The sequence below is a fragment of the Myotis yumanensis genome, unplaced genomic scaffold, assembly GCF_028538775.1.
Source record: "Myotis yumanensis isolate MYYU_CA2020_CCGP unplaced genomic scaffold, mMyoYum1.0.hap1 SCAF_1, whole genome shotgun sequence".
In the NCBI taxonomy this organism is placed as follows: Eukaryota; Metazoa; Chordata; class Mammalia; order Chiroptera; family Vespertilionidae; genus Myotis; species Myotis yumanensis.
In genome coordinates, this window is record NW_027223752.1 from 65713387 (window position 1) to 65733134 (window position 19748).

The 19748-nt window shown below is 38.4% G+C and overlaps 1 protein-coding gene across 2 annotated transcripts in view; it reads right to left on the reverse strand.

Moving 5' to 3' along the window:
- The window catches only part of SLC12A1 (solute carrier family 12 member 1), an 86451-nt gene that overhangs the window by 55183 nt on the left and 11520 nt on the right, over positions 1-19748 (reverse strand). Inside the window, exons 3-9 of one of the 2 annotated variants that reach the window (XM_070423402.1) lie at positions 19078-19212; positions 18854-18929; positions 13247-13342; positions 11360-11499; positions 9272-9382; positions 7268-7379; positions 5365-5492 (exon numbers count right to left, since the gene is read on the reverse strand). In XM_070423402.1, the coding sequence (XP_070279503.1) occupies positions 5365-5492; positions 7268-7379; positions 9272-9382; positions 11360-11499; positions 13247-13342; positions 18854-18929; positions 19078-19212 (798 nt within the window). Of the gene's footprint in view, positions 1-5364; positions 5493-7267; positions 7380-9271; positions 9383-11359; positions 11500-13246; positions 13343-13864; positions 13961-18853; positions 18930-19077; positions 19213-19748 lie in introns of both variants that reach the window. The other variant, XM_070423397.1, reaches the window with a different exon arrangement.

A 19748-nucleotide genomic window follows, 5' to 3' on the forward strand; every position in this document is an offset into this window, starting at 1 on the left:
GAATATTTCCACACATGGTTTATCCAATACAATGATATTCAATCTTCTTCACCTCTCGGCATACATGCACTAATTACTAAAATTCTGTGGCACACCACAAAATACATTTTTTGCCAGTCTGTTAAAGAAAAAAACAGATATAATTTTGATTCATTCATACTGGACAGCTATTGTTGTGTTGGCTGTTGGCATTTTTTTATTTGACAATCTAAGGGGAGAGAGGTCAGTGCCCCTGACAAAAGAGTCAGGTATTGCATGTTTTAAATTTTTCTGTGGCACACCAGTTGAAAATTGCTGGTCCAATAAATATATGTGCAGCCTCTTCCTTTCAAGCTATTGTCTCCCAAAGTGAATATGGCAGTGTGTGCAACTGAGCAGCACGTGGAAGGAAGAAGACAATCGTGGCTGAAGTGCGCCCCACCCAATCTCCTAATTCATGTTATATTTCAAAATTTATTTTATTACAGATTTCTTGGGACCTGAGTGAAATGTGAAGAACTGATTTAAATGGGAAGAGATAAAATATATGGAAGGATAAGAGGTGTGAAGATGGAAGGCAGTCTTGTACCTAAAACACAGAAACTTAGATTTTACTTAGAACTACCTGCTACAAGCTCTAAAATTACTTATTTAGAATTTACGTGAGGGCCAAACTGACCTGATATAAATCAGAATGCCAATATTTTAATGTATGATCATATGTTCATGTTGTCTGGCCTATAGCTGCATTTTCCCCACAGGGCTCAGGACTTTGACAAATGCTTAGTTTTCATTCTCATTGTTAGTTTCCATCCCCCCAGCGATAAACCTAAATCTAACTTTCCTTCACCTTTCTTCATTAAATATTATATATAGATATATATACCCAGTGACCAGAATGGCAGAACAACCAGAACGACCAGAACGACTGGTGACTATGATGCGCACTGAAGCAGCCAATTGGCCTGATCCAGGCCCTGATTGCCCCCCTCCTGTTCCCCCCCACCTGGCCTGGCCCCCAATTGGCCCCCAATGTCCCCGATCAGGGGTGGGGCTGGCTGGCCAACTGCCCATGGCCCCTCCCCACTGCCAGCCGGGCCCAATGGGCCCCCATCAGGGTGGGTTGGCTGGACCCCACCCATGCATGAATTCATGCACTGGGCCTCTAGTGTGTGTGTGTGTGTGTGTGTGTGTGTATATATATATATATATATATATATATATAGTCCCAAAATTCACGCAAGATTTGCAATTGAATTCAATTGCAAATCTTGCATGAATTTTGGGACACCCTATATATTTTGGATTTCTTCTTTTGGAGTATGTCAACCATATCCTAATGTTGCATCTCTGAAAGTGCATTTTAACCGTCTTGATTAGACTTGGGTATCTCCCAGATCTTCTTCCAGGCACATATTTACAGATTATCAATGAGTATTTTAACAAATAGAAATTCAGGAAGGAACTTTGTGCCAACTCTCATTGACTGCCATCTTCAGAAAAATGCTGGGTTGTGAGCAGACGTAGCATCTTACATATTCCTATAGTGTGTGAAAAATAAATGTTTGCTAAGTTGAATGGAGTCCATGATGTTTTGATTATTTTAAATTTCACTCAGAGAGAAATATGTACTGATAATTCCTTGCCACTTCCCAATATACTGTCACCTCTCAGTCCCTAACATGCTTGACCACTCTGGCTTTTGGTCATGTAAGGATAAGAGAAATATTACTTCTCAGAGCATTATTCTCCCTTAGCTTTCAGGACCCCACTCCGTCTTGGGTTCTCCTATGTCTTAGGCAGCTTTTTCTCTTTCTTCTTCAAGGGCTCCTTCTCCACCGTCAATACTTTGAATGTTGTTTCCCTGGGTGCTGCCTTGTTTTCTCCTCTCCTCCCCTTTGCACAGACCAGGGTGAACTCATGCATGCCATGGCTTCCAGTCTTGCTCTAGCTCCTTTCTAGAGCTTCAGACTCATAAAATGAAAAGGATATTTTATTTTGCTATATTTTGCAGTAAAAAAAATAGACATTATACATCACAGCCAAGTATACACATACAAAATTTTCCTCAAGCAATTCTTTACTGCAAATGTTATTTTCTGATTATTTTCACATCAGTGCTGTAATAGAATAAAATACAAGAGATACATACCCAGAAATCTCCAATCTGATATACTTCTGCCTTTTCAACCTCAATGGCCAAATATGAGCTTCTTTTTTTCTCATCTATTACACCATGCAATCAATTCAGTAGGTTGCACCAGCATGAAATGAATACGCTATTGTATTTTATTCTATTACAGCACTGATGTGAAAATAATCAGAAGACAGCATTTGCAGTAAAGAATTGTTTGAGGAAAATTTTGTATGTGTACACTTGGCTGTGATGTATAATGTTTGTTTTTTTACTGCAAAATATAGTAAAATAAAACATCTTTTTCATTTCCTCTTCTAACTCTAATAAAAGCTGACCCTTTTGATCCATATTCCCTGCCATAGCCTTAATTCAAGGCCATGTCATCTGTTGCCCAGACATCTGATATCTTCTAATTGATCTTTTTCCTCCAGTCTCCCTACTATCAGTCCCCTTCCCTTCCCCCTCCCGCCTCCAGCACACTATCCATCCTTCACAATCTGATAGCAGGCTCTCTCTAAAACATATATCTAATCTTGATCTAACTTTCTTAGTGTCTCTAGCTAGTTTTGGGATAATATCCAAACTCCATTGTCTGTAGTTTAAAGGACTTCTGAGTTCTATTTACTAGTATAAATGAGGGTATGTGCTGAAAGTTAAGCTTAATTGTAAAATCACCAAAGTATTTTTAAAAGGAAAGGAAAAAAAAAACCTTTTTATAGCAATACTATTACCACTTGTGACCTAAAAGTCATGAGATTTCCTCTTCATTTCCTTCACATGCAAAATCAAAATTAGTGACTTCTCAGAACAGATTGATAGATAAGTAAAAATCTTTACTAATATAGCATGCCTAGCTTAAGCTAGCATTTACCTCAGAAGAAAGAAATTGTAAGTTTTGCCTTTTTAGATAGTGGTATTTTTTAGTTCTTTGCTTAATCCCAGAGTGCCCAGGACACAGAGAAGGCCCTTTATAAATATTTATAAATATATTGATGCAAATATTTTCCTTGGGTGCCCTGTTCTGCAGGTAAACTAATTCCCATCAGTAGCATCTATCTCTGTGCCTTCTTGCATTCCATTCCTTCTGTTTGGTTGTCCATCTCTTCTTTGTTCTATTAATGAAGTCCTTGAAATCTGGATTGAATGTCCTTCCTCTGAAAGCCTTCCCTCACTTCTTTAGGGACAGCACCTACTGTTTCTCCTTCACCTTGCATGTGATCTGTTTTTGCTTCTTAGGACTCAATTTGAGTAAGTATGTCTCCCCCTGAGACAATGAGCTCCTGGAGGGAAGGGCTGAGGCCTCTGCTTCCCTGGTGCCTGGTGTAAGGAGGCTCAGTACGTGTTGGCTGAGCTGAACTGACTACTAAGCATCTAATACAAAACTTGTCCTTAAGGAGCCTGAGAAAAGCACAGGATTCTTTCATTCAAATGTGTACTTACACTTTATAGAAGCTTAAATCAGTGGCATCTGATACTTTTCCAAATCTGCGAAACTGGAAGCTCAACATCCACAGCTAAGTTTCATGAAGCAGTGATATTTACCACTTGAATAATTTTGAACAACTTTATGTTTCTGAGCCTCAGCCTCATCTTTTTTTTATGCCATATTTCTGCTCAAAAATTTACTGTGGCACTGTGGTCCTTAATATAACAAATCCCAAAGCCTTTATTCATTCACTCAATAAATATTTATGGAAGCTTTGCTCTGAGGTTACAGCAATGAGCAAAACCAACGGCAAAGACCCCACTTTCATGGAGTTACATTCTAGGGCAAGCACTTCTCACTTGGTCTCTCCAACAGCTTCTCCTTACCTTACAAGGTTCTCCAGCACCATGAGAGCTTCTCCAGTTCAGATGTGAGAGACCCTTGCTGGTCCTACTTTTCCCCTTGCCTGATTGTTCTTTTGTTTCTCTGCCTGTAGTACTTTTTCTCACCAATAGTCAATACTCAGCCTTTGCTTTCAGTTCACACTCAAGAGTTACTGCCAGGAAGAAACAATCCTTAACTTAATAATTATTTGTTTATTTTATCTTCCAATCCATTTGGCAGTGCCTACAGTTTCCATTTATACATATCTCTTGATGGCTCTTGCAAATATTTCTTGTTTTCCAAAGTAGGTTATAAATTTCTTGAGGTAAAATCTGTATCTTCTACTTTATGTGTGTGTGCGGTAGATACTGTTTATTGCCTCCTAATATTATTTCTCACCTTCTTCCTTTTACCCTAGAACCCCCTAAAATGTTACCTGGACACATCGCCACCCAGCTAGAGGCTGCATTTGCCAGCCTTCTTTCCAACTAGGAAAGGCCTCAGACTAAATACTGGCCAATGGAATGTCAGAAGAAGTGAGACATTAAAAGTCCAGGAATTGCTTGTTCTCTGCTTCCTATTCCTCTTCCGATGGACTGGAATGTGATCTTGCAAATAATGACCAGTAATTTTTGACCTTGCAGATGAGGGCAATCCCCAAGGGAATGGTAAAACAGGGAGGTCATTTGGGTTCCTGTGCTACTTTTGCGAGATCTTTCTTACTCCACTGGGTGCCTATGAGTTCAAATTTTTATTCACTAAAAAAACTTCTATCTTGTTTAGGTCAAAATTGTTAATGTTTTATACAACGTTCAAACCACATCCTAACAAATACAATACTCCTTACAGTAGTTAACATAGAAAAATATGAGTGAATGTTGGATAAATACCAATTACACAAGTGTATGTATCCCTGAATTTAACATCAACATTCAGCAATAAGGTAATTTGTCTTTGTTTCTTGTTTGTTTTTCTTAAATGTTCCATGTTCTTACACATTGTGTGTTTAAAAGAGGAAGTAGTGGTTCTGATATTTTTTTTCACTGTACTGTATTTATTTGGTTGGAAATGTGACTCATGCTCTACTCTGCCTTTTGATATCACTGAATAAGACTTTGGAAGGACTACCAGAAATAGGATAGTTTGGCACTTAAAGATAATTGAGTAATCAGGAAACCTTACAGAAATGTTATGGTTTGAAAGCTGTAGAGAAACATGGTCACTATCAATCTCTGTAGCTCTTTGTGCTGCCCACGAACTGCACCACCACCTCCTGGGACTACAATAACATAGAAAACGGTAGGGGTTTGTCAAGGGCGGGGGGGAAAAAAGGACACTTATGTAATACCCTTTGTAATACTTTAAGCGAAAAATAAAAAAAATAAAAAATAAAAAAATAAAAAAAATAAAAAAAATAAAAACATAGAAAACAACATACCTCCAAGTCTCCTGAGATATTGGCACCTGCAAGAATCCCAGTGGCTGCTGGGAAAAAAATGGCAAAGACAGAGAAGAAACCTTCTCCTTTTGTGAAGCTTGGCCCAAAGTTTTCTGCAAATATTGATGCTGCAACACAAATAACGAGAAAATTGTTATTAGACATTCTTTACAGAGTAGGAGATAAAGTTACCTTTGACTTCTATAGCCCTAAATACAAATGAGTTCCTATAATCTAAATGAAATGAACTGAAAGATGTTGGTGTGCTCCTGATGAACATCATGGTATATTTGTCAAAGGTCACATATACATATCACAAGGTTTTAGATCTCTAGAACAGAGCTCTGCAAGTTTTAAAAATATTTTTTAAATTCTTTATTGATCAAGGTATTACATGTGTGTCCTTACCCTCCCATTGCCCCCCCAACACCCCCTGTGCCCTCACCCTCCTAGTGTCTGTGTCCATTGGTTATGCTTATATGCATGCATACAAGTCCCTTGGTTGATCTTTCCCCCTTCCCCGCCATTCTCCCCTGCCTTCCCTCTGAGGTTTGACAGTCTGATCGATGTTTCTCTGTCTCCGGATCTGTTTCTGTTCATCAGTTTATGTTGTTCATTATATTCCACAAATGACTGAGATCATGTGATATTTATCTTTCTCTGACTGACTTATTTTGCTTAGAAGATTGAAAAATGAGGAAATGGAGAATTCTCTCATGGTCATACTCACAAACATACCACACACATACACTCTTCTACACATATACAACTAATTCTCACATGCATAATACCTTAATCAACACACTGCTTTTCTATGCCTTTTTTTAAAACTGCAGAACCTTGTGGGTGGGGCTACCTTATAATTTTGCTGTTAATATTCTCACCTACTCACCCCTTGCTGAGATTGAATTTTAAATCCTTATACCAAATTATTATCTATGGGGGAACACTATTGCCCCAGGTTGTCACCAATGAAAAGGAAATAATCTAGAAGAAAAAGAAAAGGAAGCAAGAAAAGAATGAAAAAATGTGAACAAAAGAATCTGGAATAATGCAAATATAAGGAAAGAAAATTTATAGCATCAGAAAAAATATAGCAGGAGGTGGAAGGAGGGAGAAGAATAACAAAGATAACAAGGAAAAGGATGTTAACATGCAAAGCAAACAAGACAATCCTTATAAAGAAAAAGAATCAGAAAGAAAGAGATGAGATCATATAAAAAGGAAATGAATACTGACAACTGAGCAAATGAAGGGAAATATTTGTAAAATCTCAGCAGTGGATCCATGAGTAAGCTAGAGTGGGAAGCTAGGAAAGAGTGGATCTGTGGGGTAGAAGAGGAGAGAGAAGTCAAATTCCATGCTCAGTGGCACTATCTCAGGATGCTACAGGAAGTAACTCCTACAGTCTTTTATGCTTGAAAACCCAACAGTGATACTAGGCAATGCTATTAAAAAGCAAGGTGCAAAAAAGTCTAGCAGTGAAAAAAAAATGATTGTTTTTTCCTTTAATGCTCTCAGTGGTTGAACCAATGGTCTGAGCTTTCTCCTCCTCCTTTGCATGCACACTCTGCTTCTACTCTTTTGACAGCAACAAGCTGTCTAGCACTTGGAGGTTTTCAAGACACTTTTACATCCTCTATCTTACTTGCTTTTTAAAGATCCCCTCAGGAAGTTGTTATTATCAGCTTATCAGGAAAATCTGAGACCCAAGCATGTTAGGTGAGCCTTCCAGCTGGTAAGCAGCAGGGTTGAGACTCATGCTGGCTCTCCTGAATCCAACCTCTGGCTCTTCCCTGGATCACACGGGGATTCCAAGGCTGGAGTGGCGGTTACAGGGATGCTGATGGCGGTGAGCAACGGAGAGCTATTCATTGCAAAGCAACTCATTTGTCAACTGTACCTTGGTAGTTAAAGAAACCTCTGGACTTCTTCTCATTGTTGGATGGGATGACTGTTCCAATGAAGAAGTTTGCAATAGCAATAAGAAGAATGATCAGAAGGATCACTTGAGCCTGGAATGGCAAAGTAAAAGGAGGCCAAATTAGATTTATTTAACAATTTTGTGCAAAAACATGAAAGTTATGTTCCCCTGATGAAAGACTCTATCTCATTATTCCAGTTGAGACTCTTCTGCCCAGAGTAGGTAACAAGTAGATCCTGATGGAATGACATCTTAATAAGCCTTATTTGACCTGAGTATACATATTACATTTTCAATGGGAGTATGTGCTTGGACACTTGAAAGTGACATTACAAGAACATTCTAAGTACTAGGTAGGTAACTCACTGCAGTGTCCTCAGGAATATAAGTGAAACCCAAATTTTTAACATTAATAGAGCTTATTTCCTTTTTAGGCAGAACTCCATGGGTTCCTCCCACCCCCAGTGCTAACTGCAGAAGTACAAGAACACAGAATGACTCATAGAATTCCCTGGACACTTAGTGTATTTGATGTTGGTTTGCCAATGTGTTCCCAGCACAAGCAGCCTGCAAAGTTGACCAGCCAAATTGTCTATTTTTAGTTTCCCATACATTTCAGGGTGTTTATTGACTTGGCATTTCCACATGCTGTTCCCTCTGCTAAGAAGGCACTTCTCTTTGCAGAACTATTTCCTTCTTCTTATCCTTTCAATCCTAGTTACCTCCTCAGACAGGCCTTTCTTGACCACTGGAGCTAAATCAATAATAGCTAACATTCACCAAGGGTTTATAATATAACAACTGCACATTTAACTTTATCAGTATTCTTTTAGAAGTAGGTAGTATTATCAGCATTTAAAGATAAAAAAAACTGAGTCATAAAGATAAATTAAACAACTTACTAAGGGTCATATGGTTATAAACTAGATTTGAATCTAGGCATTCTAACAGCAGAACTTTAACTTCTACCCTCTATTGTCATGAAACTATATTGCCGCCCTCAGGGAATAAAGCCATTGAAAGTAGATTTCCCATTATTTTCTATCTCAGTGCCCTGCTTATTGCCTTCATAGTACTTTGACAATTTACCATGTTATATGTACTTGTTGTTATCTCCTTGATTATTACTCAGATCCTCATAGACCATGTATTCAACTAGGGTAGGAATTGTGCTTGTTTTATTCAGAGCTGAATATCCAGTGCCTAGCAGAATGCCCAGGGCAAGTACTTAATCAATTTTTGTTTAATGTGTGAATGATTAATCCATAAATAAGTGCCATGTAGAAATGTTTCCTATTGCTTTCTATAAATGGAAGGCTTTGGCCATCTTTTCCTAGCCGGTGAGCATCAGTAGTCTCGTTACTGCATCTCCAGGTATGTAAGTTCAGTTTCAATTAGACCAGTCACTGTATAGTTACAAAGCAATCAGAAAACATGCTCCCCATCATTTAGAAGTTTACTAACTGTTTCACTACTCTTTAAATCCAGGTATTCTCTAGTTCCAAGGCCTGTGATGCCCTCTAATTTGCTACCGAAGTACTAGATTTCAGAGAATGATAGTTTCTGCTTCTATTACCTTCTCCCAACACATTTGCCATTTCTTTTGAGTTTCAGCACCCACAGCCACCTTGAAAGGGGCTACCAGGGGTGTGATGGAGAAACACAGGCTGCCAGCATGGACAGATGCTATGATCATAAGGGGATCTGGGCATGAAGATGGCACCAACCGTGGTGGTTGTATCACTGTGATGATACATAAACAAGGACAAAGCACTGATCTGATCATGTCATACGTGAGCTGTGAGTCATGACCACCTAGATGTCATGCTTTGAGGGCTTGGTGTTCCACCCTAGCGCTAACTTGCAACTTTTCCATAGCAAGTAATAATAGCAATTCTTTTAAAATATGGGCCTCCTTCTGTCCCTGCAACTTGTTCCAGGCCTGACCATCGGTTGTTGATAACCTCATTTTGTGAAATTCACCTTTGCTTCCCATTCCATTCCGGCTACTGAAATTCCTAAAAGAATCACCACTGTGATTGAGCCTATGATCCGGATATCGTTGGTTGGATCCACCATCATTGAATCACTCTCCTGGGGGAAAAATCACAAAAATCATTAGAGATGGAGCTTTTATTTTTTTCCCCTTGTGTATTTATTGTATCATTTAACAGTAAGATGAGATACTATATACTACTGTCTGAGGCCATACAGGATGATGGAAAAATGAAGTGCTCATGAATTTGAGAAGATAAAGAACCTAACATTATTCTTTTCTAGGATAACAGGCCTTTGATAGCCAAAGTTAGGAATTGGACATTTTAGAGATTAATTCTAATTACAGCTTTAGAAGTTATTATAGCACTAAAAGTATGAGTAGATACACATATCATGTATTGTTTCAGAAGAATGACTAGTTATTTTTGTGTGTCAGAGAAATTCTAGAGGAATAAAAATTAGTGTTTTCCAAAGTGAATATTGGAATATAAGTGTTATTCAATTAAAGAACAAACTACACAAAGCAGGCAATGCATCTCTTGAAAAGAGCATACCTTATGAACTGTATGACCCACTCATTTATTCACCTAATTTTAAAATAAATATACTGTTACCAATTCAACTCAGTGAATGCTATCACTACCACAGAAAGAGGACTAGAAGTTAGGTCATATACCAGCTAATTCACATGCACACATATATACCACCTAGATGGGGCACCTAAACTAGGAAATGCCTAGTTTTCTGCAGTGGGTTATTCTAATGTTTGAACTTTCTTTCTCTTTGTAAACCTATAATAATAATAGTAATACAGTAGTCCCCCTGCCCTTATCTGTGGTTTCCCTCTCCACAGTTTCAGTTACCCATGGTCAACCGTGGTCCAAAAATATTAAGTGGAAAATTCCAGAAATGAATAATTCATAAGCTTTAAATTAAGTGCTGTTCTGAGTAGCATGATGAAATCTTGTGCTGTCTGCTCTGTCCTACTTAGGATGGGAATCATCCCTTTGTCCAGTGTGTTCATGCTGTATACACTACCTGCCTGCCTGTCAGTCACACGGTAGTCTTCTAGGTTATCAGATCAAATATCACGATATCTTGGTGCTTTTGTTCAAGTCACCTATTCTACTTAATGGTTTCACAGTGCAAGGGTAGTGATGCTGGCAATTCGGACATGCCAAAGAGAAGTCAAAGTTGTAGAGAGCTTCCTTTAAGTGAAAAGGTGACCACAGTACAATAAGGTATTTTGAGAGAGACCACATTTATATAACATATTATAGCATATTCTTAGAATTTTTCTATTTTATTGAGTTATTGTGGTTAATCTCTTGTGCTTAGTTTATAAATTAAACTTTATAATAGGTTTCATATGTATAGGAAAAACATAGTATATGTAAGGTTTAGTACTATCCACAGTTTCAGGCATCTACTGGAGGGCTTAGAACATACCCTCAGAAAAGAGGGTGGGACTACTATATTGCTGCTGATAATACTACTCATTTTTTACTGTGTGTTATGCAGTATTTCATGTACATTATTTTCATTTGATCTGTACCACATTTCTATAAAATGCATAGAAGAGTATTAGTCCATGTTAAAGATTTGGAAAACAAGATTTAGATGACTAGAGGGATTGGTCCAACAGCTGGTAAATGTGAGAGCCAGGATTTTAAGTCAGATTTTTTTTTTTATGCTCACCAGATATTTTTCCATTGATATTTAGAGAGTGGAAGAGAGAGAGAAAGAGAGAAATATCAATGTGAGAGAAACACACTGGTTGGTTGCCTCCTGTACAAGCCCTGGCCAGGGCCTGGGCCTGGGAAGAGCCTGCAACCGAGGCACGTGCCCTTGACTGGAATCAGTCCCGGAACACTTCAATCCGCAGGCCAATGCTCTAGCTTAAGTCAGTTTTAATGTCAAGCCTAGGGCTTCTTCAACTATATCCAAGTTCCACATTCTGCAGAATAAATCTATTTCTTCTCATCTTGCCATAATAATATGCCCTAGTGCCCTGAAAAAGCAAATTAAGCCAAATTATCTTGCTTGGATAAAAATAGAAGAGCTTTTACTTACCTTAAGAAGGTCTACCACTGTCTCAGCAAATCCCACCACATACATAGCAACAGCCACTGCGTTGGCAAAAGCAAAGATCAAGCCTATAGACCCACCGAACTCTGGCCCTAAGCTCCTGGAGATGAGATAGTAGGCCCCACCTGAAACAGATACAACATGCTTTACATGAGGAACTGCTAAGGAATTTAGTTTATTTATTTTATAAGGGATTTAGTTTATATGGGAAAATAATTCTGAACATCTGAGAGCATTTAAAATATTAATTGTTCTAATAAAAAGATTATATTTTCTTAATAATTTTAGGAATCTCTGTCACCTTAATGAATAGCTTAAACCTTCCTTGCACTTTGTATATTATCTACAATAGAGCTATCCTGACTCATTAAAATCCAACTTATTGAAACCTAATTAAACACAAATGTTACAAACAAGAATACAGCAAATGTTACCAAAAATGCTTTGTCTTTTATAAAATTTCATTGAAAAGTTCAAATCAATAATGTAACTCAAGTAAAATTTTATATCTGAAATTTCCAAAAACAGGCAGGGCTAGCAGAAAATGAAATAGGTGAAGTTTATCATTGCTATTCTAACTCTCTTTCTGTTATAATTTTCTGGTACATAATTGCTGTGTGAAAAAGGTATCTGTATAGTTCTGTGTATTATCCACTCTATAAATCATACTTGTTTTTTTTAATGTTTTTAGTTCAAGAAGGCATGATTATTGCCAAATATCTCTATGTGTATGGAGGTGACAAATGGGAAGAAAGGTAGGGAGGGCTTGGAACAATTACTTCTCCCTTGGACCTTGAAAAGGTAGCTCTATATATGGCTGTGTACTTCTGTGCACATGAAATACTGAGCTTAAAGGGTACTGAGAGTTGTCAGTGAAGGTAAAAAAGACTAGATGTTGAGAGGCCTGGATAACTTGATATTATCACAGACCATAGTAAATTAATAACTTCCTATACTGAGCTTGTCTTAGAGGTAGACAGAATTGGTAGGGAAATGACATTGAACAAACGTATCTAAAAACAAAACAAATTATCTTTACTTAAACGGAATTTCCTCCACTATAGTCACTCCTGTGGGTTAAGGGGTCAAAGTCCTCTCTGAAAATGTAACCTATTATCTAAGTGGGGCAAATCCCCATTATTTCCTTTGTCCATAGTACATTAAATAATTTGGCTAGCCAGTTACTTAGGCTTGGTCAAAATGAGAGCCACACAGAAATTATGAGAGGAGGTATGTTGTGGGGAGCACAGTGTTCTAGAAGCTCTTGGGTGGGGAGACTTGGGTAAGATATCCAAATAGAAACCCCGAGGAACCAAAGCAGAATGGAAGGGGGAAGAAAGAAGCTAGGACATTGATCAACTTTGGGCACTTCGTTTTCTGTTTAGGCCTGCTTGTTCCTGGATAATTTGAAAGAATTATCTTTTTTTGTTTGTTTGTTTTTCTTTTTAAAGATCTTCTCATAGCTGTTGGACACTGGAAGCATAGTGTTGAGGAAAACTCTGAAGACAGAGTGGGAAGTTTCAGCAGTGACAGCTGGGCCACTGGAGAAGACTCATGCTCAGGGGACCTGGGAGAGAGCCAACAGGGCTTGTCCAAGGCACAAAGAAATGGCTTCTTTCTAGACACCTGGTCACGCTCTACTTTGCAAACATGTTCAATCACTGGAAATGGGTTGAAGAAATCTTTTCTGGAGATCTCTTAATATTAGTTGAGAAGAACGCTGCCTTACTCCTTACATTTTGGGTTATTTTGTCTTATTTTAAGGCTTTGGAGACTAATTATCAATATAAAATTTTTACTTCCAACATTAAATCAACTCTAGATGTTAATTCATAACCAAGTTTGCAGTCATAGGTAAATGAATCGGCTTACCTCCTCTTACTACTCCATTTGTGCAAATGGCAGACATAGAAATACCTGTGAGTGTTGTCACTACCACACTCAGGCCAATGATGATGACTCCAAGACCTGCAAAATCCCCCAAGAAAAGTGTTTGGCTCCAGTACTTCAAGAAGTCCCCAGTACGTCAGGAGGCAGCAGTCTGCCTCTTGTCACAGAAGGTTCAGTCTCCGCATGAGAAACCTGAAATGTTCTAAAGAATCCCATTCCACGAAGGTCCAGGAAACACCTGAAATGTACTAAACTTTAAAATGAAAGCCGTGTCCAGGAATGATTTTCCAAGAAACACCAGGAAGAGGAGTGCAGATCAGCCTGAAAAATAAACCATTTGCCCAAGAAGTTGAGCATCTGGAAACCGGGACCTGCAATGTGCCAGAGAGTCCATTAGAGAAGAGACCACAGCTGGCCAGAAGTGGGCCAGGTCTATACTCACAGTACCTCATGTTTCCTTCAGCATCCAGATCATCCAAAGAGTTAGCCAGGCTTCAAGAACATTGGGCTACTTCCTTGTTCCCATTTAAAAAAAGTATATAAAAAGTTTTGCCTACCCGTAGTAAGTGATGAGAGCATTAGATATCTTAGAAAGTTTACCTCCACGCACAAACCCGTTAGTTGCTATTGCAGAAGTTGACAACCCAGTAATAGAGGTTACCATGGTGGAAAGAAGAATTATGACAACTCCAAGACCTGTTAGCAATGAAAGATAAAAGATAGCACATTTTACTTTTCTTCCTTGGATTCCGTATGGCCACAAACTGCATGGCCTTTTGTTTAAGCCTTCATGTCCAAGCCTTGGGCCACAACGGAGTTCCTTTGTGCTAAAGAGAAACTGGTTTGCCTGGCATACAGATCAAGGCAGAGGACTGCTCATTACGATGAAGGATGGTTTCCAAAAGTAAACACAATCTAAACTGCAGCCCTGGAAAGGAAACGTTGACTTGTGCTGATGTCCTGGGAGAGAAACTATCCTGGCTGTGAAAAGAGAAAACATGACATTTGACCTTCTCTCTTGCTTGAGAGGAATGAATGAGAAAGTTGGAGGGTTGACAAAGGTTAAATCTTCCCCATTCTTCTTGCATCTCTCTTGCCTGAGGAAGGGCTGGGGGAGAAACTTGGATTACCTTTAAAAACACTCCAGAAAGGTCAGTGGTGAACTATTTGAGCCTGTGTTGCCTTTACCTTACAAATGATCATGCGGGTCATAAGTTTAATTACCTCCTCTGACATATCCATTTGTGGCAATAGCAGAGGTGGATAAACCTGTGATAGCAGTCACTGTCACGGCTAAGCCGATGATAATCACACCAAGACCTCAGTTGAGAGAGGAAAAATAAAGGCAATTAATTGGTGGAACAATCCATTAGGTCATTTGCATAAAAAGCAGCAAGTCTAGGGGAATCACCAAAGGACCACATTTGCGTTAACAAGGTGGCCTAACAATTGCCACAGAGTAAGTGCTCAGTTCTAAAGTTTTCTGTCAATAGTAGCACAGATCCTCCAAACTCAAGAGCTAAGATGAGGAGTGTGAAGTTGAACACAATGAAGCAACTATGGCTGGTCAAAATTTAACATGAACCTCACTCACTGATGATGATGATGAAGTTCTAAAGACACCTATACACATAGTAATTGGTCTATACCAGTGGTTCTCAACCTTCTGGCCCTTTAAATACAGTTCCTCATGTTGTTACCCAACCATAAAATTATTTTCGTTGCTATTTCATAACTGTAATGTTGCTACTGTTATGAATCATAATGTAAATATCTGATATGCAGGATGGTCTTAGGCGACCCCTGTGAAAGGGTCGTTTGACCGCCCAAGGGGTCGCAACTCACAGGTTGGGAACCACTGGTCTATACAATACCAATCTGTTAATATAACTAAAGAGTAAATGTTCATCTTTCCAGGTAACTATCTCTTTATATACATGTGGTTGTATAGGAGTGGGAAATTAGATACAATCTAACAAATTGTTCATCTGGCAGATAAGTGATATGGAAAGAACCAAATTGAACTACTTTCACTCACTGGCTATGTGCTTTCTAACAAGTTAATTTTCTGAGCCAAAATGGCACTGAAATGAGAAAGAATGCATGTGTCAAGTGGCCAGCATTGTACATAGAACACAGTCCACAATCAGTGGCAGTGTTTTGTGATCCGATCCACAATAGTCATAATAGCTATTGCTTATTAAAAGCCTACTCTCTATCCAGCTATGTGTTAGACAACATGAGAAATACAAAGAACAAATAAAATAAAGAAAGCTGACTTCCAGGATCTATGGTACAGAAGTCTATGATTACGAGAGGGAGAGAGTGGTAAACCAGAATTCAAAGGAAGGCAAGGGTGCCCTCAGCTAAGGATTATTTTGAGCTAACGGTAGTTGAAAAGAAGCAGATACTTCCCTCTATTTGCCTAAACACAGGACATAAATTTGTAAAGGTGCCAGAGACAAGTCTACACCATTACCAGCTGGAATTAGTACCAGAGGAACATAAACTTATCTTCTATTAGTTCCTCCATATATTTGCCTTCCCACAATTTGCCACCCTCCATAAGTGTTGGCAGACTCTCTAGTTCCAAGGATGATTAGAAGGGTAATCAGCCAAGAGAGGTTGTAATCTCTCTGGACATTCCCCAGGAGAAATGGAAGTCTAGGGAGATTAAGGGAAGAAACGGGAACACCCTGGCTCTACCATAGGTCTCAGGGCTTTTTCCAGGTGCAGTAGGAAGAGGCTAACTATGGGTAAAACATGCAAACTCGGACCATATTGCTTTGGCACCTGTACATTCGTAAGTGTGGTGTTCTAAGAAATAGTTGCACTACATTTTTTACATCTACTGCAGGCTTCCTGGGGTGAGCATCACCTCTTCATCACTACGTAGCCTCAGTTCTTTGTGCCTCTAAAAGTGACTTCTTTTGCACAACATTTTGCTCTTGATTTAGTTTTGAATAAGCTTGACCAAATGTTTAGCTCACCCCAACAACTATACAGAACCATATAGTTTGCATTTCAGAGTATTAAAACCTACTCTGATTTTATTTCCCTACCCCAGTTTTCCCCTTGCCTCTATTTTCCCAACAATTCTTAATTTATCCTTTGGCATTGCATACATTTCTGTAAACCATATGAAACCCTGAAATAAATTTTATTCATTTAAACAGTGGAGGGATTTGTTTCTCTCTCACAAACATAAAATCCCAGGCTAAAAAGTAAAGTAGAGAACATTTAGCTCATAGTTTTCTCAAAGTACAGTCATCTAATCATTTATTTCAGAATATGCCTGGAGCACCGATTAAAAATGCCCATACTTAACTGAGCTTGATCTTTCAAAGTGAACCCCTGGATTCTACAGTTTTATAACTTAACATCCCGGGTAATTTTTATGCACCCCACAGTCTGAAAACTATTGCACTATCCTCAGCCTGTCTCAATTTGTTCCTGCCTATTCGGCAAGGTTCTTTAGCATTATCTTCAAAGAATTGATTGGGAAACCATTAATCCGGCTCCCTAATTTTTAGATGAGAAAATGACCCTCACAGAGTGTAAATTACTTGCTTCTGGTCATACCTGCTTTTCACACCCTTCTTCCCTGCCTGACAGTTAAGTTTAGGGGAAATTATCTGGCCCCAGCCTCAGTCTCCAAGGCAGAGAAGCACAAGGAGATGGCATTATTGGCTCATTCTACCATTTGCTTTTGGGGACAAGACAGTCAACACTCATGACTCCAGAATGGTTACCTAAGGGCTATAGTTAGTTACTCCTGGCTCCAGCTTTCTTCTGGCTTTCTTCCCAGGGTCTGGGCTTAGAGTATTCAGGTTTCTTCTCCAAGCTATCCCCAAAGCAAAAAGAAACTATTTGTACTGTTTCTTTTCTTACCCAATTAAGGGGACTCAAATGGGACCCAGGTGGTGACTTAATGAACTCATTGAGCTTTAAGTTTAGAGCAAAGGCCAGTAAAACTGAGTAAGCGTAGTAATAAGTTTCTACTACTCACTAAAGTCTATTGTCTGAGAATGAAAAGAAAGGGTAGTGTAAAATTTATTTTAACATCCATGTAGGTAGAACTCTATCTCTTCTAAAGTAGGATTGAACTATTTAAGTAAAAGGTCTTTATTAAAACGAGACTGATGTCTGAAAGCATGATAAGCAGTTTAGCAAAAGATAGGATTCTTCCTTTTACAGTGTTGCAATAAACATGAAACTGGATTGACTGTGAAGAGTAATGTAAGGTCTGATTAAAGTTCAGATTATAGCCCAACATATGGATGTTAAATAAATTGCATTAAAAAGAATTACTTTTGCCCTTGGCTATGCTCACACCTCCAAACAAAGTAATGTTTCTTGATGATCTCAATAAGTTACTAATCTGCCCTTAGAAACCTAATTTTGCATGAAACCCTGGAGCAAAAACTTGGCAATATTAAGATGCAGATTTTCCATGGAACGGCATATACTTAGTTGGGACCCTGCGGCTGTAAGCATTCATTTGACATGCATCATAAAGCCAGCAAGCAGCCCTTTGTCAGGAACCCAGCAGTTGCCAAACATGAAACATGGAAAAACTATGGGAACAGGTTCCAGTTTTTCAATTTACAACCCAGCCCTTTCTTTTTTCCAAGTTAGTCTTCTGATGATTCTGAATGTGCTTTGAGGAGCAAAGGTATTAAATAATGACCAAGTACCTTTTGAATGAGAAGTGAGATACATTCTGGAATAGTATCTGAAGGCATATCCAAATGTCTATGTTCTTGATACTAATGATTTGTAAGTCTTCCCTAAGAGTGAATCCACAATGTCTTTTCCATATATAGAGTAGAACACCATTATTAATTTTTATCACATTAAATCAGGAACTTTGATAAAATTCAAATACATTTTTATATAAATTTTTTATTAATATACTTTCAATAAAAAGATTTGCCACAGGAAATAATACTTTAAATAGAATATAATATTTAAACATTAAATAATCACTCATAATAATTTCAACAACATTCATTTTCCATTTAGAAAAATTAGCAAGAGCTATATATATGATCTCAGTTGTTTTATCTATCACTGTAAGCTTCCATCTGGCAATACTTTATTAACCTTTGTTTTATTACTGCTGATACCTGAAATGAACAGAATTATTTTCTTTGGAAAATGTTCAACAATTCAGCATTTTTATTAGTCAGGTGACATTTTCACTTGTTTTCCTCAAGTTATTTTTACTTAGTGAAGTTTTGCCAATAATCATAAGGGGGATACTCTGATAAATGTCAGTATGTCACAAATATGAATACTATTATTTAATATGAATGTGTATCTCTATACCTGTACACCTAAAACTCTATGAACATGTAGAAATATTTCCTTGAGCATTTATCTGGTTGGCAAACCGGAAAATTCCAGTCTCCCAGGAGTTAATGCTTCACCTTTCCTCTCTGACAAACACGTCTAAGAGGCAAAGCGAGAGTACAAATGCTCTTCTGTGACCTTCATCTCACATTCAGCATTAATGGTGAACACAGACTGCTTATTGAACTTAAAATTGACATAAAACTTTATATAAGAAAGGGGGAAAATGCTTACCTATTCCAGCTTCCCCAACAATCCAAGAGAGGCGAATGAAGAGCATGACACCCCAGATATTCAGCATGCACCTTACCTGTGGATGGAAGGATGTTGAAAGGGACATGAGAAGTGATAGTGCGGCCAAACACAGGTCTTTGTAACCCTGGTGTTCAGGCCTTGTTAACAGTCTACTAGAACATTGAATGGATCATTTTCATTTGTAAACAGAGGAGCTTTCTCACCAGCACACCTTTCACCCATCCGAACTTCACAGCCCCGGATTTATCTTCTTCTTCTTTGTTCTCAGCTTGTTCATCTCCAGGCATCCCATCACCGTTAGCAACCCTGTCAGTTGAACCTGGGGCCACTGCCACATTCTGCATTTTCACAGAGAGCAAAGACATAGTATAGGGTCAACAAACACACGTTTCCATAAAAATTTCAGAGCAAATCAAAACAATGGACATAAACTTAGACAAAAAATATAATTCTAGACATTTTAAGATAATGTCTGCCCTGGCAAGCTGAAGGCACCAAGATGACAGGTGTGGTGAGCAATCTGTGCACCACTTCTACTAGTGAGAATATTACCTTACAGGAAAATGACCAGCTTTTGATTTGTTTAGAACACAAAAGGAACAAAAGAGAGAAGAAGGGATGCAATAAAAGGAGGAAAGTCTATCAAGAGTGAATGAGGGTCTTTGAGAAGAAGACTTGGTAAGAGGACCTGAAAGTTAAGCTTCCTTCACTAAAACAGAGTACCTGGCCTTCCTTCCATTACTTTCTCTGGGATTCATTTTATTCATCTAAAATAACGATGATAAAACTTCTCTACTCAGGTCAGAGTATCTTTAAGAAGATTCAATGAATGGATACAGATTTTTTTCTTTTTAAGAAAAAGGTTTAAAGGCAT